The following is a 24,176-nucleotide window of genomic DNA, read 5'->3' as shown; positions in this document are numbered from 1 at the left end:
AAAAGCGGTTTAGTTTTCCTCTGCTAAATTATGTTATCGTCCTGTATACCAGAACCCACTACTGACTGATGTGATCCATTGCACAGAAAGGTCATCTTGGTGCTTTCTGATTTATGTGATCAGGTTTCACGACTGTTTTTACTCACATTTTAATGTGCGCTAGATTCACAATGAACAATACAAGTTTCTTTTAATCAACAAGTAATGTTTATCTCACTCGCAGACTACCAGTACAACTACAAACTACAAATACCTGTTTCGTCTGGCATAAAAAGAATCTACTTAATTTAAAATGGATGTATCTCGCTGTCACGCCCACCTTCGACGAGTATCAGCAAAGTTGATTCTCTTTGGTATCAGTCCTCGAAAAGTATGAAAGCGTGCGCGTTTGAGTGTGTGTGTGTGTTGCCAGTATACGATCGTCAGAACAAAGGCGCGGCACGCGGCACGCCCCAATCTAGCGACGAGTACTCGTCTAAAGGGGGCGAGGCATATGACAGTGGTCGCTCTCGAAGGGACATGATGTGACGCAGCAATTAATGAAGCAGGCGCGCTAGTCAGTAGGTCATCCAATACTAATTTATGGTTACTTTCTTGATGAGGCTTATGGAAAATCACTTTTATTCTCTGAAGCTGTATTTTAGCATTACTATTTTCCACCACAAAAAAAAAATACATGCTCAGCACATGACTTATTGTGAACACTAGCTCAAAATCGTCTCATGGGAACTGGTTTGTTTACACTAAGGGACATCACTCGTAGGTGATGACGTCAATATTTCCTCTGTTGTTTTCGCATTGAATTATCCCCCCGCTAGATGGCGCAGAAGTGAAGTGAGGATGTTTACAGTCGATACCGAGCAGCAGTCAACTTCGAAGGATCATCTATTCTACGTTTGTGTAACATTAAAAAGTAGACGTGATGTGTGTTATTTTGGATCAGAATCTCTTGTATTTTAACCAATCAAAATACCCTTTTCCTTGATTTTTGGAGGTTTTTTTTTTTAATAATAAGGCTACAATATGAAGTGTTATCAAACTTAAAGATCTTCAATCAAGATGATAGACAGTATACTTACGATGCAGTGACACATGAAACTGATTCAGATATTGATTTCGAAGTAAGTTAAAGTTCTGTAAGTCAGTCAGATGTGAAGCATTCTCGTTTACTTTCTCTCTCAAAGTGTTATCCATGAATTACTAATCATAACTCACTTTCAATACTGTCTGTTATTCTAACCATGATGTAGCTACTCCATCTCTAAACTGTTTACAGAACCTACATCCCATCATATCTTGATCCATTGCTTTAAGTACGTTCTACTCTTGTACTTCATCTTTATGGTGTTCAGTGTGCCTGCATGTACACCACTGTCCACTACCTTTAATTTATCATGATTGGTCTGCGCAGAGAGTGCAATATCTATCTTTGTCATGGTGGTGCACGTTAAGTACTCATTATTATTATTATTAAAAGATTAAATATTTTTATATTATTCTCGCCCATTTCTCTTAAAAACACACACACACAAAATAGACATCCGCAGGTGACTGGATGTGGACTTTGATCATGAAGTTCAAGAACGTAAATTTTCTTTTTAACTGCATTTCTGCTTTTTATCTATTGGGGAAATAATTTTTTATCCATTGGTAGTTTTGCATAATAGGTTTTTTCCATTTAACACCAAAAATTTCATTTACAGTTTAATTGTTATGGTTTGTTTGTTTGTGGTTTATTAGTAAGATAGATTGGTAAAGTGAGGAAAATCATGAACAGCAAAGAGCTGCCGGCATTCAATACTAGCACCTTTTCTGGTGATACTGGTAAGTAATAATAAATAATCATTAAGTATGTAATATATGATCATAATTATGATAATTGTTTTAAAGGTACAAAGGAAGCTAGTAAAAGGCATCAAGGCATGTAAGAAAAGGGAACAGATAATGAGGTATATTACCAAAATTACAGAAGACAAAACTTGCAAGATTTGGAGAAGGGCATAATGTGGGGTGGAGAACATGAAGATCCACCAGCACAATGTGGGAGAAAATGGTGGTAAAAGTGTTTATACACTTGAATGCTGGAAACAGACACCATGAAAAGAGATAGGCATAAAATTCCAAGTAGAGGACCCACAAAAAAATAAAACCTTTAACAGGTTCTTTCAAGGGAAGAGTATCAGTATATTATAAATAAAAATAATTTTCCTCATCATTTTGTAAGTTGAGAAGAAGAGTTTTGCACAACTTTTACATCCTGCCTAAATCTAATAAGCTAAAAAAAATTTTTTAAGAGAATGAGTTCTTTGAACACTTTCCCTTGAAATTTTAAATTGGTTATAAATTGGGCATTAATGGAAATATTCTTTTATTTTGTTTTAACATTATTTTAATTTTATACTTGTGGAGTGACTTTTTGTGCCTTTACTTGTGGTATATAGCTCAACTGGTGCATCGCATGACAGAAGGACTTAGCAGCAATAAATACAAACCTGTGGACTATAATCGACTGAAGGCACTCACTTCAGAAAAGAAGTTTGCCTCTATTAAGACCTCAATGAAAGTGAAGAAGATAGAAGAGATCTCTAAAGCTAATAAAGAGAGCAGCATTTTGAAGCAGCATCGGCTCATCTGGCAGAAAGAATTTCTCCATCTTCAACATCTTCGACGGAAGGTAGTTTGGCCACCAACATTCAATACCTGTCTTGATTTTTTTTTTTTTTTATTACAATACATGCATGATTCAAAAGGATAAGCAGTTTCAAATGTCTATATTTTAAAATTTAAATTTTGGTGGGGTTTTTCTTCTTTTCTTTATGTTCTTTCACTGGAGCAATTTTGTTTTCTATCCCACTTCCTCAACTGCTTTATTTAATATAATCTGATTTCCTACATTATACCCAATCAAAAATTATCACATATAATTCAGCACTGTTCTTTGGGTTTGCGGACTAAGACTTGTTTCAAAGCATCTTAGCATCTGACAAAACATGGAAGTCTTGCAGAATAAAGGGAGCATTGATTAAAAACTATTTTAGAATATTCTTACTGCACATAATTCTGGCTTTCAGATCCAGACTGAAGTTGAATCTCACATTCGAAGTAATGCAAGTTCTGACATCTGCAGCCATATTTATCATGATTTTGAATATCAGGAAGCATCGCTTTCATCAGCGTTTGATCGCTTCAAGCAAGACACTGTGGAACCAGTGTGGAATCTCAGGTATAACATTTTCCCCCCATATAAACAGATGTTTGTACATATACAACCTTGAATTGTTGGTATTAGTGCAAGTTATGTAGTGTCCAACAAGTATGTTATCAAAACTGAAAAATAGCCTATAGAATGGTGCCACCTTAGCCCCTTGAGCATTAATTGGTGCCTATATGTGAGTTTCTGTGTGTGTGTGTGTGTGCTCACCTGCATGCATGTTAAAATCCTTTTAGACAAAATGATCTCATTGTAAGCCTAATTGTTCATAACTAAGACTACTAAAACTGACCCTTTTTAAAAATGAACGTATTCTTTACTAAAACACCATATTTTTAGGTTGGGTTTTTTTTTTCAAGTATTAAGTCCTTGTCATTTGACAGATTCATCATTTAGCTGGAAAAACCTTATGCAATGACATCATCTAATCAATATATAAATGCCAGCCTTTGCCTGAGGAAAAGTCTCTTTTCAGCGCTAATGATATTAATGGCCAAACGGCTTGGGATGATGTTATCTTTCGTAGGGCATATGGTCATGGCAGTGTTGATTCAACTCAGGGAGGAGGTTGATACTGCTGGGGCAATATGGCTTTTGTTTGAAATGACTGGCACTAATTTATTGTTGTCTCTTTATCAGTGCACATCAGTCAATTGTGCTTCATTAATGACTTTGCAGAATTCATATGTTTATAAAACTAAATTTATTGTGACCAACTGTTTGTGCTTTACTGCTACTTTTTGAAGAAATCCTGTTAAAAAATATAAATAGCACATTTTAAAAGAGCTTTTTTTTAAACCACAGTACAAGTGTGTTAATTGGTTTTTTTATCTTAAGAGTTAGTTCCCTATAGATCTTTAGTCAAGCCTCACAATGGCAGAATACACATGACCAAGTGAAAGCGAAAATGATAAAAAAAGCATATTTCAAGCTTCATATGAGTATTATTTCAACATTTAAATAAATTAAATTGAATTTATAGGTGTTTGAAGTCATGGTTCATAAAATAACTGTGGACTGGTTGATCTCCCTACTGTGGCCCCTCACAGTTGCAACACTATTTTGATGGATTTTAGTGGCTCTTAACAGGGAATTTTTACTGTACTGTATATGGTTCACAGGGATGATCTTCGCTACTGGCTGACTGAAAATAGAGAAGACCTAAAACTCGGGGATCCTGAGGTGATTAAGAAACATGCAGAAATCAAAGAAACAGCCAATTCTGTGACCACACAGCAGGCAAAATTACTTGAGAAACTGCAGCATGAACAGCTTTGTCTAGAACAAGAATTGCAATCTGGTGAGATTTACTACTAAAATACAGCTGAACCTGTTATCTCACCATCTATTGTTATCTTGCCAGTCATGTTTCTCAAAATGCATTTTCTCCAATGTTGCCCCTTGGTAATGGACCATATACCCTCTTTATCTCACCATTCTTGCCTCTCGCCAAACATTTATAGAGGGGAGATGACAAGTTGGGACAGTATTTTGTCTTAAGCATTTAATAACTGTGGGTTTGTGTCTGCACCTGTTGCACTGTACACGCGTGTTTGTATGTATGCGTAGGTTTGTTGGTGAAGGTCAGCCTCTAACCTTTTTCATGTTGTTGAGGTGTCAGGTGCTAGAGATATTTTTCTCAGGTCCAGCTTTATGTGAGGGAGGTGTTTATCTCCTCTCCCTTGCTGCCATACCTTCCTCTACCCTCCCATTGTGGAGTCAGATACACCCTTTCTCAATAGCTGGGTTGACTGAGGGAAGTTTGTTGCACCACACCACACATTATCAAACTGGAGTGCCTCTCAGTTTGGCTGTCCGCATTCCAGAGAAGCAGCATAAAAAACAGCCAACCCATCCAAGGAAAGCAGTGGGTGTGCAATTTACCCACTCTCATCTTAGGGAGGAAGTGACAAAAAATAATTATGGAACTCTTTTGAGGCTTCAGAATTGGAATGAGTACACTTAAAACCCTTTAACAAGGATCTAGGCCTAGGGGAGGGCTTTGCTTGTCTCATAGATCAAGCCATGCAGGTCTAATTTCCTAAGTGTAATGGAAGTCAGCAAATCAGTCCCATAACTTTAGGAAAAGGATTGGCTTTGAGGACTGGCATCGTGAGGTGGGATTAGGGACAACTACAGGCTGGGCGAGATTTCCTATCTGTCTTCTTGGAGTTGGGAGGTGGGTTTAACCTTCCCATGGACTCCCTTAGCTTGGTGGCTGGTCTTGGTCTGTCCTTGTTGACTGATATGGAAAAGGTGAATCGAACTGTCAATGGGCACTCAGTCATGGGTCAATTGGTCCTGAGAGATAGGAGTTCATTCTGAAGCTGGAAGCACTCATGGTCTTGAAAAAAACCAAAATGTTGTTGTTTAGCATGCCATCAAATGGGAACCAGGTTAATATTCCTGAATATGGGCACAATTATTGGACCACACAAGCCACATGCAGTAACACAAACTAACGCATACAGCAGTGGTTCCCAACCTATGGCCTGCAAAGGTGCCTTGTCTGGCCCACTCATTTTAACCAGACACAATATAATTTCATTTTTAACATCATGATTCTGGCAAAACTGCCATGTTCTGGCCTGTGAGATTTTATATCATCTCCAGTGCAGCCCTCGGGCAAGAAAAGGTTGGGCACCACTGGCATGCAAAATACTTTTAATGCTCTGTAATTGGAACAGTGCTTTTAAAAATCATGCTTGGATTAAATAGGACCTTGGTTCTGTTTTGCTGGGGGTTTTTTTAGCACAAGGTCTTACATGCGTAGCAGCTAAACCAATGGGGAGAGGCTACCATCTGAGTTTTGGAATATGAGGCAGTGATTGACAAACAGTGTCATCTGTAATGTAAAAAGTAACTACTTTGAAGACATTAGAGTATACAAAGCAGATCTCAGTTTTGAATGGTGAAGCAACAGTTATGGGTGGGAGCATCTGTATTTAAAAAAAATAAAAGGACAATAAGAACAATCAATCAAAGCAGGTTTATCAGCCTGAATAATGATGTATTGAATAACCTCATGTTTTGTTTCTTTATCTGAACATGAGATGATAAGACAGGGGCAGTTATTACACTTTCTAGGCATGAAATGAGATTGCCATATGGGCTAAAATGTTTTGATTCCTCAGTGTGAAATGAGGTAACCAAAAGTGTCATTTTCTTCTTTACATTAGTTTTTAAAGACATGCCTGAAGCGAAATCCACTAAGCATTATTTGTAATGGAAGAGTTTTTTAAATGTTAAAGAACTTTGAGCATGAACCAGCCCTTTTTTCAAACTTCTACAGAAGAATTAAACCAGTTGTGTCCTTCATTGCTGGACAAACATGCAGTGGTGCAGGAAGGCATCCCATTTGAAGCTTTGGATCTGGAATGTCCAGACAATCACTTAAAGGCTTCAGTCTTGCAAGAGTTCCTTATCTTAGATGACAAGTACAGTACTCGTCTTGAGGAGCTGCAAGCACGGCATGCCTTAGCTCTCAAGTAGGTGTTAACGTTATGCTTTTTCTCTTTCTCTGTGGTTGTGTATATGCCTATGTCTTATATGTGTCCAGATTTGTGCATGCTTACCTGATGGTTATTCAATCGTACATTTGATGAATTCTATTTTAGAGTAATATCTTTTTCAATATTTCAATTAAAACAAAACCCTTTGAACCTGGACTCCCAAGTCTTTCAGCAATAACCATGGCTTAGTGACAATTTTTGAGTCCCATAGAAAACATTTACTTTTATTATTTAAAATTTTTAAATAAAATTGAAAATTAATTTCCAATAGCTGGTTTAGTCATTATTATTACACATCAAGCACAAAAACCAGTTTGCCAGGTTTGAAGGGTTTTAAAAGCACACTTTTTTGAAATGTTGTAAAGTATTTTGGCACATTGGGAAAAGCTTCGTCCTTCCAAATTCAATGACATGCTTGTATGTAAATGCCAGGATGGATGACAATGGCAGATGGAGCAGCAATGACCACTTTATTTTTGTTGCCATACATGACCAGTATCCACGAGAGCTGCCAAACCGCCGTACACTACTTTTCAACAGACTTAAACGTCATCTGCCTGCAAAAACACACGCTGAGCTGGTGAGCTTATTCACACTTAGTGTTAATGTAATTGCACTGGGTAATAAGCATTGTAAGTTTTTTAATCAGCTTAAATAAAAGGTTATTATGGTTTGTTACCTGGATGGTTGACAAATAATAAAACATGCAAACCTTTTTTTTTCCTTAGCAAACAATTTAACTTAACATGTATTTGATTCAAATACTATTATAAGAAAAGATGCTTCTTAAGCATTAGTCTAAATCAAAAGCCAAACATTTGTCTCATTACTTGCAGTCCGATCATGAGGACTGGTGGATGGATTACAAATATTTGAAGGAACGTATCAAGGGTCTCTACAGTGACTGGGCTCGTGACCGCCGTGAGCTGCTGTCTAAGGTTAAGCTCATTTTCCAAGAAGCAGTGCTTAGCCACCAGCTTGAAGAGCTGCACTCAGAGAACATACAGCGACAGCGTCAGTACTGTCAGGTGCTTTATCAAAAGGTAAGTGCCACGAACGCCGGCTCTCACCAGAGCAACACACACACGACGTCCATACGCGTTCTTTCAACACACAACACAACGATTGCCTGAGGCTGTCCAAATCATGTTAACAAGTTGCTCAGGATTTTACACTATAGAACACAGATAAATATATTTATACAAAAAATGTCGTAACGCACAGTTCTTCAGGGAAGATGGTGAAAACCATCTATGACAAGTATGGCAATGCGATAGCCTCTATTATTAATTATATATGTATATCAATCTCTCAGTTCGTAGCTTACAACAGTTTCCAATGTCCTAGTCCACGATGTATCAGTTCCTAACCAAGTATATTGACTCACCCCCTCGCTAAGCTTCTTCTCAGTACCTCTTCATAATATCAGTTGGCCGTAACTATGTTCAGTTCGACGCCTGACTAGTGCATGGTTGTCACCCAGACAGTTTGAATACGAATAACACAAATTACACTTGTAATCCACTCGAAGCGATTTTTCCTTCCCCAAGGGGTTAGGAAACTCTTTGGTCGCTCCGTGTAACTCAGCGACGGGTGTCACTCCAAGACCATACACAATGGCGGTGTCGGGGAGGGGGTTCCCGGGGTCACAGCAGCGGTGACGTCACGAGGCCGACGGTTCCCCTAGCCCAGGCGCTGCTGGGTGTTGGACCGATCGAAGGCGATCGAGGAATGGTCTGGGGAGGTGATTCTTCCTTCTTCAGACGGGCTGCAACTCAATTAGCCCACACCGGAAAAAAAAAAAACTTCGCCTAGAGGAGGTTAATCCACCAAGGGTCAGTATCGCGCCAATGGACACTACCCTGCTCTACTATGGATTCTCAGCTAGGGAGATTTACAAATCGTAACTGAGGCACATCTTCTTTCACTATCTCGGGCCTGAGTACTTTTCAACCTCCTTTCCGCCGAAAATTCTACGGCTGAACAGTGTTCACCAAATTCTTCGTGTCACGGTTAACCCTTTTCCCGCTGACATTCAGTCTCCCTTACATGCTATCTTCTCTTGCAGTTCGTAAATAGCAAAGGGGTTAAGCTAACCTAAAAACGTGGAGGCACGTACTGGTCCGCAACCGTAGGACACCTACTGGCAAGGTTTAGACAAAACTATATCAAGACGTGGGTCCAAATTTTCTCCCTAATAGCTTTCCTCTACTTCTCTTTAATTTCATTTGAGATTTTATTTTAAAAGTAGCCACATGCTGAAAACATCAAAGCCCTTGTATTGTCATGGAAGAGGAACAGTGAGAGATTACAAATGCAATAATTTGTCTGTCTAGTTCTAGCTAGATTTTCCATGTGTAGGCATGAAAATACATATATTTATTGACTGTATAGGGCATGATTCATGCTTGGATTAAAATTGTATTTATAAAATTTGTATGCCATGGACTGTCACATTATGTTGCTATGTACGTCAACATTTTAGATACTCTTTGCATATGATTGCCTAATTAGGTACAGGAATGGCGAGAAAAAAAACTTGAAGCCATGCAGCTGGAGGCTGAACTGGAGGAACAGCAAAGAAAATTGGTGGAAGAAAGACTTCAAGCAGAACAAGAAGAGGAAAGGAAAAGAAGGCTGAAAGAGAAAAAAAAGGTAAAACTTTAAAAAGTTCAGGCTCCTTCTGTATATTAAAAATATAGTTTTTTTTAGAAATTTGTATAGATGTACTCTTTGTATTTCACCAATGACCTTGATTTCTGTAAGCCACTCAATCTCAGGGACCATAGTGGTCCCATTATTTCATAGTACAAAGCTGATAAAGGAATTAAATTTCTGGCAGGAATTAGGAAGATGATAAATAAATTATAAGGCTTATTTTTCTACATTCATTTTCTCCCAACAATCCCAAAAAGTTGTTTTGTTTGCTATGTTTTGGAAAAGCAAGTGCAAAGGCCTGGTTGTTGCATTTGTTGAAGGTACTGTGTTGTTACTGTTTTATACATTTACACACAATAAACCTATAACGAGACCAACTTAAGTGCAATCAAAATATTTAATTTGTATGTTTGGCTGTTGTAATGCATTCTTATGTTCCTGCAAGAGTCAACAATGCTGTATCAGAGAGCTACTCCCCTCCTGCATAGGTTGCATGTGAACACTATGCTGTTTTATGTTAGATACTCAATTGATGATCTGCATATGCAGGTACGTGCGGAGTGTGTTGAAACCAATATCCCATGAAATACTAAGGGACACCTTGTATAAATATAAAACTGTGGCAACCACATGAAATGTACATTTTATATGTCAGAGAGAGAAACAGCTATGAAAAATAAGTTGAGAGACAGCATTAGGAGTGGTTGGTTAGTCTGTTTAATTTTCAAAATGTTTGTTTCAGATCAAAGCATTTCAGACAGAAAAACTTCATCAACAGCAAAAACTTGAAGAGGAGATTAGGGAACGGCTGGAAATTTTGCAGAAGGAGCTGGAAGAACAAGCTATTTATGATCATGAGAGGCAAGTGTTAAAATGAGAATATCTTGAAAAGGTCAACATATAGGTCATGACAATCATGTAACCTTTGCATTGAACTTTTTGTTGCCTGTAAAATTTGGCATTGGAACCAGAACCATAGTTTGGAATGAGATATTATACAATCTTGATAGCAAGTTCAGTTGAAAATTCAACTAAGACATTTAGATTCATGAAGTTAAATCTTTAAAGTACTTTTCTAGAATTGAACTGAGCAAGCCTGTTCCATTTTTAAAAGATATTTTTAAGTGATTTTTAGCTGTCCTGTAGAGAGGTGTTTGTTTCCTGAATACAGTCTTGTGATCTGAGACCTTGTGTGCAAAATGAGTTGTTTTATTTTGCATTTGCTGAAGGAGCAAGTCGTTTCTGTTTTTCAAAAATCATGACTGGATCACAGAATGTTTATTCAGTGTAACCGATTTTTGCAGGGTGCATTACCGCCAGCAACAATTGCTGGAGAAGATGGAAGAGCGAAAGAAAGAACAGGAGAGAAAGGAAGAGGAAGAGAAGGAAAAAGAGGAGCGGCTAGAGGCCTTGCGAGAACAGGTGTGTGAAGTAGAATCTTTGCTGTTAGAGGCCTTACAAGAACAGATTTGAGAGTCTTTACTGTTTTTGTATGTTCACTTTAGACATTTCATACATTTTTTTAAATTGTACATCTTTTAGGGATTTTTGTGGAAACAGAAATTTTATAATTATTGTACAACCCGTGTTGGGCAAGACTCCCTAGCCTGATGGAGTGTATGCCAATGGAGCAAAGAGTCACTGGTTCAAGACCTGTTGGGAAAACTTCCCACCCATCTGGCAGTTGTCTAGAAAAAAATAGATGCCTGATTTATCAGGGACAGTAAAGGTGGTTAGAGAGGTTTGGGTTCAGCCTTTCATATGGTGAACCATTTTATATTCAGTTCCTGTGACCCAGACTTTACATTTACCTAAACATGGCAGAATTCATACTGCAACATACAGGATGTTTGAAGTCCCGTTGTTTGAATTACTTTAATGTCAGTACACATCTGGTTTTTATAAATATAAACATACTTTAGAGTAAAAAAAAACAAAGCAAAAGCAAGTGAAAATATTGGTGTACTGCAATACACAGGTGCGAGTAGTTGCAGAGAGAGATCCAGCCAGAACCATGCAAGACACAAAGGTCAGCTTTTGATGTTCACTACCCTTTAACTTTTGTTGCTGATGCTAAAACTCATAGCATTTTTTAAAGTTTATAACTATTGATTACCCTTGGTAGTGGTTTTAACAAATATTCACCATTCTTTTCTTTTTTTTAACTCTGCAGTTGTTACCTGGCATATAGGTCCTTCATACTTTGAGGCAAAAAGATATCAGATTTTGTCGAAGGCTAAAAAGGGTAGGATATTCAAATACTGGATTATTTGTATGGTCTCCCACTGGCTGCGTATTTTATTGTGCAGGCATGGGTGGCACATCACACACAGGATGAAGAGCACGAGTACCACGGCATTTATAAACCATTGTTTGAAATTCACAGTTTTACATCCAAACAGGTAACATCCCTATTTTCTTCACACATTAAACATTTAACATGATTTTTGTGGATTTATCAGTCAAGGTGGTGTGTGACCATGTATTATATTAGAAATGTTTAGTGTGTTAAAAGGACATGCCACAGGTCTGACTTTAAATCTCTTTTTCTGCCATCATCAGATAACAGCGGATCCTCGATTTCGACTGGAACAAAAACTGCGTGAAGCAGGACTTCACAATAGCAGTTATGCTCGTGCTGTGATGGCAACCATTGAACCTCTGCATCCTCCACGCAAAGATGCAGCATCTAATATCATCTTTGGGAACGAAACTAAACAATAAAATTGAGCCTATGAGGGAACTTGCTTACTGCCCCAGGTGTTTAGACAGGTATTGTTTGAAGTCTTCATTTCTGAAATCGCTGACAATTTTCTGCAACATGAAATAAAGACTGTTGGTGCAAAAGAAAAGATGCCATTACTGCTGGTGTAGACATATTTTTAATTAAAAACATGCAATATAACAGATGAAAGCAATGAGACTCCAAAGGATCTTATTGCACAATGAACAAACAAGTTAATATCCTAACACATTTCAGCATTGGCATGGAAGCACATTATGCATGAGGACTATCATCACAGCACTTGCCATTAACTGGATTGGGTGCAGGAAGGAGGGGGCAAACAAACTGTTTCTTTAAAATACACATATTGTACTGTTTACATATACAAACACCAGCATCTATCAACCTGCTTACCTTTGTCTTGTTGCTTGGCTTTGCTGGTAGATTAGGGTCAAATAATTCTTTTTTCAGGAAGAATGAAAACACTTCTGATGGTGTTCTGCATCCAGACAAATAATAAAAAAATTCTTTAAAACCAGAGGAGGCTATAGCTATCATAAAAGGCAACAGAATATTCTGATGTATTTGCACTGTACAACTGTGCACACGATACCATATACCAAAACACTTAAAAAATAACCCCCAAAAAAATCTTTAAACTTACTTTTTGGTGAGGTCAGCTGACACATGTCCTCTGCCTGAGGCAGAGTATGCACACAACACTGAATTTGCAAACTTTCGAACTTCAGGATGGAAGTGTTTCTGTAAAAACAAAATGCAGTCAGATGCCAAACTAAGTACTAAAGTCTTATCACATAAGAGAATCCTACAACAAGTGGTGGTGGTTTTATCTCCTGGAGTTTTATTATTCCTAAATATTTTAACGTATGATTACTTTCTCTCACTGTAATATAGCCTTAGTTGCTGGCATGGCATAAAACAACCGTGTTACGTGAGCCAAGAAAAACAGGCCCTACCCTCAATGCATACAACTCCCACAGAGCAGTACTGTTTGCATTGCAGTGTTCTGGTTGAGGCAAATAAGGCATATACACTCCACTACTCTCTGCCTCTTGGTCATATAGCACCTCCGCATAAGGAAACATCTGTACATATTGAAGAAAGAAATGAATTATGGAAGAGTAGCAAAGCATCCCAAGTATCAACCCACACTTGCATCAAAGAGCACGCCAAGAGGTCAGCTTTTAATAATTTCTAATAGCCTTTGAAAAATGACCCACAAATATTATTACATAACTTAAGGGGATTCAATAGTATTATTTTATCATAATCTGCTTTTAAAAATGGACACAACTTACCGAAACGAGACATCTGGTACCTGCCAGGAAGCCACACACAGCTTCAGGTAAGTGCTGAAGACACATGGTAGTCAGGCGCTTGATGTAGGCTAAAACACGTTGCTGGTTCATCTGCACAATAGCATGTGGAGCTTTTTTTTTGGTAATCATGCATGGCACTTAAATTTCAAATTTCCTGCCACTGAATGGATGTCTTGCCAATGGACAGCCAGTCAAACACTGACCATGTCTTTCTGATGAATCTTAAACCAATATGTACCACTAACTCTTAATGCAGTATGAAGCTGGAAACGAAAAACTTTGCTGTAACACTGTAGCTAGGAAGTTCTGACTTAAAGGAATCACCATAAACATCTTTGTGAAAGTCAACATCTGCTTGGCTATCATTTGGGTGAAATATCTCGGTAAAAATCCATCCTCAGGCTTAGAGAATGTCGCTTTTGGAATAAAAGGAAACTTCATTAACTCATTCAACACAAACACAAATGATCTATAGCTATGGAGACATTTGCAAGTGCAAACTGTAAAGAAAGAATTAAGGACAAAAACATTATGAGTTGAGTGAGTGTTGAACAGGTAAAAAGGTTGAGAAACCATAGATGCTTTGGAACACATCTGCTGCGTATCAACACTGTGAAACCAGCACAATCAATAAAAATAAAAATGCTTATTTTCAAAAACAGCACAAAGCCCCAGCCTGGGAAACTCAAGAAGTGCAGGGGAGATATGTCAGAATAGTTTTACCTGTTTCTTACGTCGCGTGATCATCACATCCACACAGGCTAAAACAAGACCAGCATCATCTGGTGAACTGCCTAGATACATAGAACATGTGTCAATCTCACTGTTGTAATTCATGATAAACAACAAAGACTAAATATTGCAGAATATTATATAAGCCCTCAATAACTATCAATTTAGAGTATGTGCAGACACAGCAGCTAGTGAGAAATAGGAAAAAGTGAGGTTGTTTAGGTTTTCTAACCTTCCCTTCATCATTCTTTAAAATTTTGCAGCATCAAAAATAAAAAAAAGTCATAAAATAATCAGGATAAAGATTCACAAGTCTGTGTCATTTGCCCAAAATTTGAATTTATTCTGAATTTTACCACATATACCTGCATGTATGTGAAGTAAGACTTGATACATGTTTGTATAGAAACACGTAGGGTCAATGTTGAGGGCAGCTCCCTGGCCACTGAGAATGGTGAATGCTGTTTGTATGCAGTGCAATATCTCCCTGTGTGTCAGTTCCTGCACTCAATTATGTAATGCAAAACCCACATCAATGTACAATCACAATTCAAGAAAAGTTTCTTGAAAAGGAAAAAAATACACTAATCTACAAGATCTTCTACATATACTTTGTGTATGCTTTAGTACTTTTTTTGCCTGTCATTACTGATGCAGCAACAGCAACTTTATTAAATGTGTGCAAGTTATTCTAGGCTTAAAAGCAAGATAAACAAATATTTTTCACAAGCTATGACCACAGTCATCACTATAACATAAATGTTGATAATATCTAAAATAAATGACACCCAGACTGCTAGAATAGCAGCAGCTATGAAACTAACATAGTGTTCTTGGTGGAGGTAAAGTGGACATGTAATGAAAATAATAGAAATCAGTTTGTAATAGAGCAATGTCTAGCTTACCCCTGAGTCTATCAGCTGGTTAAACACCACAAACAAATCATGGAAGAACTCTATGTTGATTAGGTGGGAAAACCTGCAAATGTTTAGAAAACATCAGCTAATAATAGCTTTTTAAAAACATTACAAATGGACGAACAGAAAAGATAACATTGATAGCTTTCAGCTAATTACAAGATCAAGCTGATTAGTGACCTGATGCATTGGACAACCCAAATGTCTTATAATCAAATACAAATATAAAAGGCATGGTGCTAAGTGTCTGGCACCTCAGCAGAAAAAAAAAAGGTTTACATATTCTACAATACAACTTTATTTATCCTAAGGGACAATCTGAAATAGTGTCCGTACTAGCAATAACAAATCACAAATTATCAAAAGAAAAGGAGTCTCTTACTTTGCCAGACCTTCCAATACAACAGGCAGAAGGGATGACTTTATATCTTGTTTCAAGATTCGAAAGAATGTAAGGAAAACCATCTGCACTATTTCTGTGTTCTGGTGAGAAAATTATGCCACAGGTAATCTTTGTATTACAAAAACTATCATTTCAGATGAATGATACACATTCAACAACATGCACCAATAGGATTTGTCTGTATTACATTATTCTCTCATTTATGTGCACACACCTTTAGTAATAAAGCATCACAAAAGCAATTTGGTTTTTTTCAAAAAATAGGCTAAACAACAATGTATTTTATTAAATTACAGGAAGGAAATGAAAAGATATCATGAGGAAATACAAATACAAAAGGCACAATGTTAAGTGTCTCTGAAAGGAAAAACAATAAAGAAAATTGTCCAGACTGTATAACTTGAAGAAAACAATCTTTCTCATTTGTCATCAGCCCAAATCTAACATTTTCAGAATTTATTGTAAAAAATACCATTTGCAGACGTTTCTGTCTATCCTCTGATGCTCGTGTCTCCTGTAACTCCTTTTCTAGATCTTCTTTTTGTTTCAGATGCTACACATGTAAAGTCATAAATAAGCACAAATATGAGAAAGAATTAACAATCTGCAAGGCATTAACCCAAGAGAATATTATTATTCACTAAAAATCAGATGCAGCAACAATTTCTAAGATTTCAAAAATAGTCTCCCATTTGATTACATTTAATTTGTGCATGCATGTTATTTTAAATTATTATTTTTCTTTAATTCACGAATAAGCTAGTTGCACAACACATATTTCACATTACATCTTTTAGGACTGTTTCAGGTATAATCTAATAATCATTCTGAAACAACCAACCACTTCCAAGACTGATGATTGTAGCACATATATAAACACATCAAATTCAACAGATTAAATAATCAAACCATAATGTAACTGAAAATATAAACTTTGTTTTACACGGTCATTTTGAACCTGACTGTACTACTTCATACCTTTCTTTCTCTCCTGGAAAATTTTTGAAACCTTTCTTTTCGCTGCATCTTCTTTTTTCCATCAGTTGCCTCAGTGTTCACTTCTTTGATTTTAAGGGCCATAAATGTTTCAAGCACCTGAAACACACACACACACACACACACGTACAATGTGTGAACTGCACAATGGGGATCTGTCGCCACTACAAAATTATAATGGCCAACAATGATTATCATTTTCATTAAAAAAGAAATTTTTCCCGTAAATTCTCTTTTTCTGATACATGCCAGATGATCAGACCATTAATGGAAATGAACAGCAAATTGTTCCTCCTGCAGGACAAGACCTGTGCAACTAAATAACCAGATGAACTGAGTCATGACGTCAGGAAGAAGGTAAGGGCTAGATTGCTATCAGCTTAAGGCTCACATGTAGATCTTTTTCTAAGATAGGTCAGTGAGTAGGTGTTGGATCTATTGTCTTGGAATAGCAGGTAGTTGAAATCCACCAACAGGGCATGTAGTTCTGACACCCTTGCTGCTGTGGATAAGGCCAACAGGAAGATGGTCTTTTCTGTTACTTGTATAAAGGGAGCACAGATGAGGGATTAGAAGGTCTCTCAGTTCAAGCAGTTAAGAACCCAGGCCAAATCCTATGTCTGGGAAATGGAAAGACACTGGCCTAGACCTGGAGAATATGAGAAGGACTTAAACAACGGAAAACAAAGAGACTGCTGGCGGGTGCTCTGGAGTTCAGGACAATTAAAACATATACTACACAAAATATTCATGGACACGGACAAAATGGCGGTGGTTCATCTCGTAAGAGGTGCAACTGGAATGGCAAAGGTGTGTCCTAAACATAGTCTTGTGAGAACTACCTCCTCCCACCGCAGAGGATGGCACAAAGGCAGGTGATCTGAAAGACAAAGAAGGGTGGCAGGTAACTTATTTTGGCCCACTGTCTCAGTGGGATTGCCTCATCTTCCTCATAGCTGCCCACACTGCTTGGGAAGTGGTACGGGAAGAGGATGAGGAGACAAACCTCTGCCATGCAAGTTTCCTCGCCTGTTTAAAAGTATAATGAGCCTGAGCTCTACTGCGTTTAAAACTTATCCCATTTTCAGGAACAGGGTGGCGGAAGGTAAGGCACTGAGCCTTCTTCCGAGCACAATGGGCCACCCTGCACTCCTCAGTAAACCACAGGACAGGTGGTCGGCTATTTTGAAAGCCTTGCTTAGAAATTGTTTCTGAGGCAACTTCAGTTAAAATAGAAGTAAAAGGGTTAATAGGCTGCTCCTGAGGGATCATCAATAAATTCCTTTACCTCTAAATTAATACTAGATCCTGAGAGGAAGCGGGTGGTGCAGAGCTAAAAATTTGTCCCACTAAAGAGTAGTTAAAAATTGTAAAATTATTGGTAAGGGATCACTGCCACACAGATCTTCGTGTTCAGTCCAGTTAAAATCTAATAGTGGTGTTGGACTAACTGCTGACACTGTGCTGCTGTATGGCCAACAAAAAGTGTATGAGCCATCATTTAGAAGGCAGAGATCACTGTCCATAAAAAAATGATCCCAACAATTCTCACCCCACAAGGGTTGGTCCTCATTAAAGTCCCCCAAAAAAAGCATGGGAGAAGAAAGTTAGGTCAGAAGACCCTCAAGGTCCTGCTGGGAGATCCAAGCAGGAGGAAGACAGACACAGCAGAAAGTGATAGTTTAACCTGGGCAGCAGCACCTTGAACAGGAGTGGAAAGTGCTATCTGACTAAACAGAAGGTGGGAACAAAGAAGAGCAGTCCCACCAGTCTGTGAGCCCTGATGAAAAACTTGAAAGTCTTTGAAGGAGAAAGAGGTAGAAGGTAGGAGAAGAGTCTCCTGTAGTGGACAGAATGAGATTATAGGCATTGGAGTTCTTCAAAATTGGTTCGAATCCATCAACAGTTCCACTTATGAAATGTTGACATATTCATCTGTAAGGGAAAGATGCAGTGCACTTCACAGAAGAAGAGGGATAAGAAGGCAGGTGAAAGCCGGATAGGGAAGGTGACACTAAAAATTTCTTATCCACATCCATCCCTCTGCTTGCCAAGAGAGGCAAACTGGGACTGATGTTTCAGCTGTAGCACCCCCAGATGTTTTGTGCCATGATGCATTTTTCTGGTAATTTTATTTTTGCTTTTATGTCCTTATCTGTGTGCAGTGTAATATTCTTGTTCTTTGGTGATTTTGTGTGGTGTGCTTGCTGGCTTTAAGTGTTTTTGACTGGTGAAGGTTGCTTGGACTGTGATGTCAAGTAGTAGGTAGGCAAACAGGCTAAAAAGTTTGTCAGAGAAGAGTGCATGTAGCTCTGGAAAAGTCTTTTAACAGAGACTTATAAAGTGGTCAAGGGCAGATGTAGCTGGAACAGTGGAAACCTTAGCAGCCAGGACTGCTAATCCTAGTGGCAGTAATTCATTTAGATAAAGAGCAGTTGCACCCCTCTAGTCCCTAACAGTCAGGTCATCTGGTAAAGTTAATGAAGAAACAAAAAGGTGGAACAACAGAACCAAGAGTATTTTAAGAGGTAAAACTCATGTCATAATTTTCAGTATAAAATTAATCTAAAAAAATATATCTGCTTTACCTTTGGCTGCACATCTGTTCCCACATTTTTTACCATCTTAGTAATCGCCCTCACAATCTAGATGAGAAATGAACAAAATTATGAAATAGAAAAAGAGACATTAAAAGAAAAAAATCATTAAGAGTACATTTCCTTTCTTTAAGACAGATGACAGGACTATAGGACAGAATATCGAACACTAGCTCTTAAACCATCAAAAGTGGTCTCCCTGACAGTGGGCTAGCACATGCCCTGCGTGAAAGGTGTGCCACTGGTCAGGTAAGCAACCACCCTCTAACAGCTATAAAGGCAAAGCCAAAGAAGAAAAGAGTAAATTCTCTCTTCGAGACTTAAAAGATAACATGTTCTCATGGCCCTCCTGTCCTCCCTGCTGTTTGGGTGGAGTATTGGTAAAAAAATACTGTATTGGCTTACTGCACCTATACAGTCTCAGTAGCACAAGTGACACAGACTAGCCAAAAGAAAGAAAACAGAACAAAAGTCACCAAGGTGAGTGAGTGTAGCACATGATAAGAGTAAGAGCCAGTGAACACCACTCTAACCATTAAAAAAAATGCTGAGTTGGCTTTGCCTTTATAGCTGTCAGAGGGCTGTGCTTACCTGACCAGTGGAGCATCATGCGCCCCAGGCATGTGCTAGCTTGATCAACGAGGCAACTTTCCATGGTTAAAGAGCTATTCTGTCATATGATTGTCATCTGGTACAATCAAAGAAGAAAGTAATTATTAACATTAACACAAAAGTTCTGATATTTGTATAATGTAGATTACTCTTACCTCAAGACTAACATCACCTCCCTGTCTGTTCGGAAAATCTGTTTAACTACATTACACACCACATCGGAGTACTGTCAAAACATGAACAGAAACAGATAATGCATCAATGTAAATTTAATGTGATGAAGATGCACATACAAATGATTCAACACAGAGCATAATAAAAAAATAATAGTAGTAAGATGGATTGCTGAAGTCTCAATCAAATCCACTTGTCAATCCAAAGAGAACCTCTTTAAATTATTTCAATTATTTATTATATACATTATCTCATTCCCCTCTCTTACATATGAAGAGACAGACACCAATGAACCATATGAAAAGGAATGAAAATATACAATTCAGGAAAGTTTAATAAATGGCCAATGTTGTCATTAAGAGTCCTAGTTTAATTCTATACTTACTACAAAGAGCATGACTCATATTACCTTGGAGAAATTTTTGCGGTTCATGAAGGGCACAAAAACTTCTTGACTAATCTTTCATGAACGGTTTAGTTAAAATGTGGATGGGTTACCAGTAGTTCACATAAGCACCGCACAGCCACTTCACTCAAATCCTGAACAATGAATCCATTCTATGCCAATGTACAGGATACTCAGACAAGACTGATGAATATTAACATAAAAAATAACAATACACAAGCTGGCATTTAGGAGATATTCTAGTATTTTTGACTGCCCATAGAAATAGGACTTGATGACAATCTAGCACAGTTCAAATTTAAATAACAAAACATGTTTGAATTTGTACGGGATCAAAATCTCAGCTTTTTATTTCCCCATAGATGAACAATGTTATACAAAGTGAGCCAAGTGTATGAGCTATGAAAACTAAATTGAAGCAAGGCTCATTATGCTGAATGTAAGCAAAGCTTGGTATGACGTAAAGGGTGTTAGGTTGGTAAAAATGACAGCACTCACTGCCACAAAGACATGGCCGTCAAATGAGCTTAACCCTAAAAAAAAAATAGTTTTTATATGTTGGTATTTCATTTCAACAAACATTTCTTTGTTTCATCCATGCCAAACCACTTACCTGAAGACTGTTCTGAGGTAGAGATATATCTACAAAGCCAAGCCTTTTAGTTCTGTATGAATTTCCAAATGTTTTTCCTACAAACATAAAATAAAAATTGTGCTTACTATATTTTGCATAATCCATGTGGACTTATAATAAAACTTCTCCAAAAATATTATAATATAAAAGAATCATATTTCTATAACAGGATACATTAGACAACTTACACAAAATTATTTTAAAACCATTTTGTTTAGCTTACATACTCAAGTATCATTTTTAATTTCATTATATCAAGCACTAATACAGGTTGTGATGTAGTAAGCATTAGCCAAAATTGGTCAATTAAACCCAGTTTTGAACATTCATATCCATTAACGAGTGCAAACTAATAGCAGTGAGCTCTCTGTAAAGACATTTATACTTTTTGCTGTGATCTCCAAAAATTCCAGATAGGTTTTATAGCTCAGCAGGAGTGCAGCTTCAAAGTCCATTAGTTTTTTGGTTTCTTGCTTCATCTGCAAAAAAAAAAAAAAATAAAGCCAGGTCTTTTTATACCATATATATTATTTAGTTCCCTCACAATCTTTACTTTTAGCAGATGTTTTGAGCAACCACAGCATACTGGCTTCAAGCTGGCGCAATCAATTTTGATGAATGACACCTTAAGTGCTTTTCTGTTGTTTTTTCCCTAGTAATAAAAATGGCAGGACAGGAGAGATATTTTCTCCCCGAAGACAATTAGGATCTTGACATAAAAATAGGAGAAAATAATTTCAATATTCGTTACCAGTTACAGATAACAAGAAGACACGAAATCTTAAAATATGCAGACTATTGCATGAAGTTTTAAATACCTTTGTTAACAGGTAAAAACTTACCCTCTGCTCTTTCTCCTTGGCACTTGGCATGCGCAAACGATAGCCAGGAATGATATCTTTAAAAACCTCACAGATGGAGACCATGACCAGCTTGCGAACTGTCAAGCAGACATCTGGATCTGCTTCACCAAGCATGCTTCTCAACTCCTTCAATTTCCCCATCTGTTATTGCATAACATACACAAAACTAATTACTTCCATTCATCTTCATCTAATCCTTTTGTGAAACATATTTGTGAGAACTGCTGTATTTTTTATTTGGTATGTTTCAGGGTAATATTTCCTGTTTACACTGCACAAGCTCAGACAAGCTAAAATATCTTATATAAACCATAATGACATTAAACCATCAGCACTAAAATTTTGAACATGTTAAGCACATCAAATGATAGTTAATCATGACAATTTCAACCTCAACAAATACTTCAAAAATGATGCATGCTTACAGACTCTTCAGGATTTTGCACGACAGCACTGGCAAGCTCTGCAATTTTCTCTTTTCGCTCAGCAAGCTTTTTTCTTCGTATGGCAAAGATTTCTGCACTGGTCAGCAATGGTGGCAGCACGGCAGGCTTCTTTTCTACATCCATGGCTTCTTTATCACCTTTATAATAATGTAGATTTGAGATGGAACAACAGTTAATGCATTTACTTTGACTTAATTCTTCAATCTTAAAGTGGCACTTTTATTGAAAGGACTCCGTTACTCAAACAGAATTTTCTTCAAGCTAATTTTCTTACTGCAACACAATTAGTTGTCTTTTCAAAGTTTATTATTAAAAGTTGAAAGAAAATAATGTGTGAAAATGGATAAAATTACAAGATTATGTTTACAGAACCTTAAATAATGGCAATGAAAAAGCGAAAGGCATGTATCTTTTTTTCTGTAGACGTCTTCACAGTGTCTGTAAACATGCAACTTTAAAAAAAAAGTTAAAGCACCTGTTTCTTCTATTTGTTTTACACTGCCATTATCCTTCTTATCTGTGAAGTCATTCAGTTTCATCACTTGTGGAATAACTTTCCCTTCCACTTTAATAGGCAACAGCAGCTTTTCTTCTTCCGCATCTCCTGCTAGCCACTTTCGTGGCACTTTCTCAAAGTGTGCTTCGCCATCGTCATTTCCATTTCGATGACGCTTTCTTTGCTCCCTAAAAAAAAGCTCACATAAATTATTCTAAACAAACAATTTTTTGTAATAAGTTTAATTACCGCTTTTTTTTTCTTAACATAAATGTTATTACAAATCAGTTATACTTTGCCTGTAAATGACTTGGTCTGCCTGGTACACCAAAATGTCTATGCATGCCATTTACTGTCACAGTCAGGTCAGTAAAGGTAAGTCCACGTAGGTTCTTAGGTAAGTCAGGAAGCAAAAACTAGACCACAGTCCTAATGTTGCCAGAATAAAACATAACTACTGAAAAGCAGCTACCAAACTGGGTAAAAGGCTCAATTATATTAGAAGAATACTTCTGGTACATCATATGGTAGTGTGCTGATGTAGATTTGTGAATCTATTTTCGTCATTTTGCAATTTTAAGAATGAAATTCAATGCAGCCCTTGAAAGCTAGCATAAACCATAATTATTCTAAAGCTGAACACATATTTTAATGTTCTTCTTTGGTATCTCATAAAAACCTAATTGAAATAAACTAACTCCAAACCTCTTAATGACGCTGGTAATGAAGCTGCTTCCATCAACATTAGAACCAAAATAACTAAAGTCCTCTTCTTGTAGGGGAGTTTCTTCTTCTCTTATGTTCTCGTTTTCATTAACTGTCGGAGCGGCATCCACAATTTGGTGGTTACGTTTCTGCTTCAGCTCCTTTTTCTTCTGCTTTTCTCTCAATTTTCTTAGTTTACCTTGTTTAGCATACTTGTTGAGTTTCTTGTTTGCAACTTTAAATGAACTTCCAGACTTTGACTTCGAAGATTTCTTTTTCTGATTTAAAAAATATATATATATATATTATTTTACTATCAGTGCAAGTAAACACGAACATCAACTCTATTTTTCAAGATTAGTATACTATATGGAATGGGTGTGCTAAGACACACTAAATTTGAATGGTATTGAATGAGCTTTGAATTCGAGCTATGAAATGAAAGAGACGATTTTCTTCTCAGATTCTGAAATACGGGTATGCAAATACAAACTAACACAGCATTGACAAGAGTTCAATTAATTCCAACTGTAAAATTAAAAGGCCCGAAAATGTACTTAGTTTCTCTGTTCTTACTTTAAACCTTCAAAAGAAATCAGATTTATTACAGAAATCAGAAGCAACAAGAAGCTGTGTCTTTTAAAGATTTAAATATGATTTATTTTTCAAGTGATTATACACATTCGAGATCAGTTTATTGTACACACGTGTACTTACTGGCGCCATGTTGTGCCTGACAGCAAGGGAAA

The 24,176-nt window shown here is 37.2% G+C and overlaps 2 protein-coding genes across 5 annotated transcripts; one reads left to right on the top strand and one right to left on the bottom strand.

Moving 5' to 3' along the window:
• Nucleotides 1-790: 790 nt before the first annotated feature.
• Nucleotides 791-12,233, top strand: LOC112563746 (coiled-coil domain-containing protein 148-like). Of its 4 annotated transcripts, none has more exons than XM_025238032.1 (14): nucleotides 791-894; nucleotides 1,741-1,824; nucleotides 2,442-2,674; nucleotides 3,072-3,223; nucleotides 4,333-4,511; nucleotides 6,504-6,699; nucleotides 7,156-7,303; nucleotides 7,560-7,766; nucleotides 9,238-9,378; nucleotides 10,124-10,242; nucleotides 10,686-10,803; nucleotides 11,360-11,410; nucleotides 11,691-11,783; nucleotides 11,944-12,233. In XM_025238032.1, the coding sequence occupies exons 2-14, from the start codon at nucleotides 1,770-1,772 to the stop codon at nucleotides 12,103-12,105; spliced, it is 1,854 nt and encodes a 617-aa protein (XP_025093817.1). In that variant the 5' UTR covers nucleotides 791-894; nucleotides 1,741-1,769; the 3' UTR covers nucleotides 12,106-12,233. The 4 variants fall into 4 exon arrangements, with proteins under 4 accessions (XP_025093817.1, XP_025093815.1, XP_025093816.1 ...); XM_025238030.1 differs by having other exon boundaries at nucleotides 799-1,121; XM_025238031.1 differs by having other exon boundaries at nucleotides 807-924.
• Nucleotides 12,054-24,174, bottom strand: LOC112563982 (nucleolar complex protein 3 homolog). Its single transcript, XM_025238480.1, is given in 22 exon segments — nucleotides 12,054-12,195; nucleotides 12,521-12,605; nucleotides 12,771-12,868; nucleotides 13,084-13,212; nucleotides 13,426-13,536; nucleotides 14,170-14,240; nucleotides 14,544-14,679; nucleotides 15,084-15,156; nucleotides 15,478-15,578; nucleotides 15,971-16,051; nucleotides 16,477-16,593; nucleotides 19,083-19,139; nucleotides 19,859-19,878; nucleotides 19,881-19,929; nucleotides 20,361-20,417; nucleotides 20,897-20,973; nucleotides 21,303-21,396; nucleotides 21,760-21,921; nucleotides 22,206-22,363; nucleotides 22,702-22,910; nucleotides 23,428-23,705; nucleotides 24,145-24,174. Coding segments are annotated over 22 exon segments (2,238 nt in total). The 5' UTR covers nucleotides 24,154-24,174; the 3' UTR covers nucleotides 12,054-12,129.
• Between the last annotated feature and the right edge of the window lie 2 nt (nucleotides 24,175-24,176).

This window comes from Pomacea canaliculata, linkage group LG5, assembly GCF_003073045.1.
Source record: "Pomacea canaliculata isolate SZHN2017 linkage group LG5, ASM307304v1, whole genome shotgun sequence".
Lineage (NCBI taxonomy): Eukaryota > Metazoa > Mollusca > Gastropoda > Architaenioglossa > Ampullariidae > Pomacea > Pomacea canaliculata.
This window is presented reverse-complemented; position numbering and strand designations above follow the sequence as displayed.

Coding starts and splice junctions, on each gene's coding strand:
- LOC112563746 (XM_025238032.1), top strand. CDS start 1,770: ATGAACAGCAAAGAGCTGCCGGCATTCAATACTAGCACCTTTTCTGGT. Junction 2,675..3,071: donor TTCAACATCTTCGACGGAAG/GTAGTTTGGCCA, acceptor TCTGGCTTTCAG/ATCCAGACTGAAGTTGAATC. Junction 11,411..11,690: donor GAACCATGCAAGACACAAAG/GTCAGCTTTTGA, acceptor TTTATTGTGCAG/GCATGGGTGGCACATCACAC.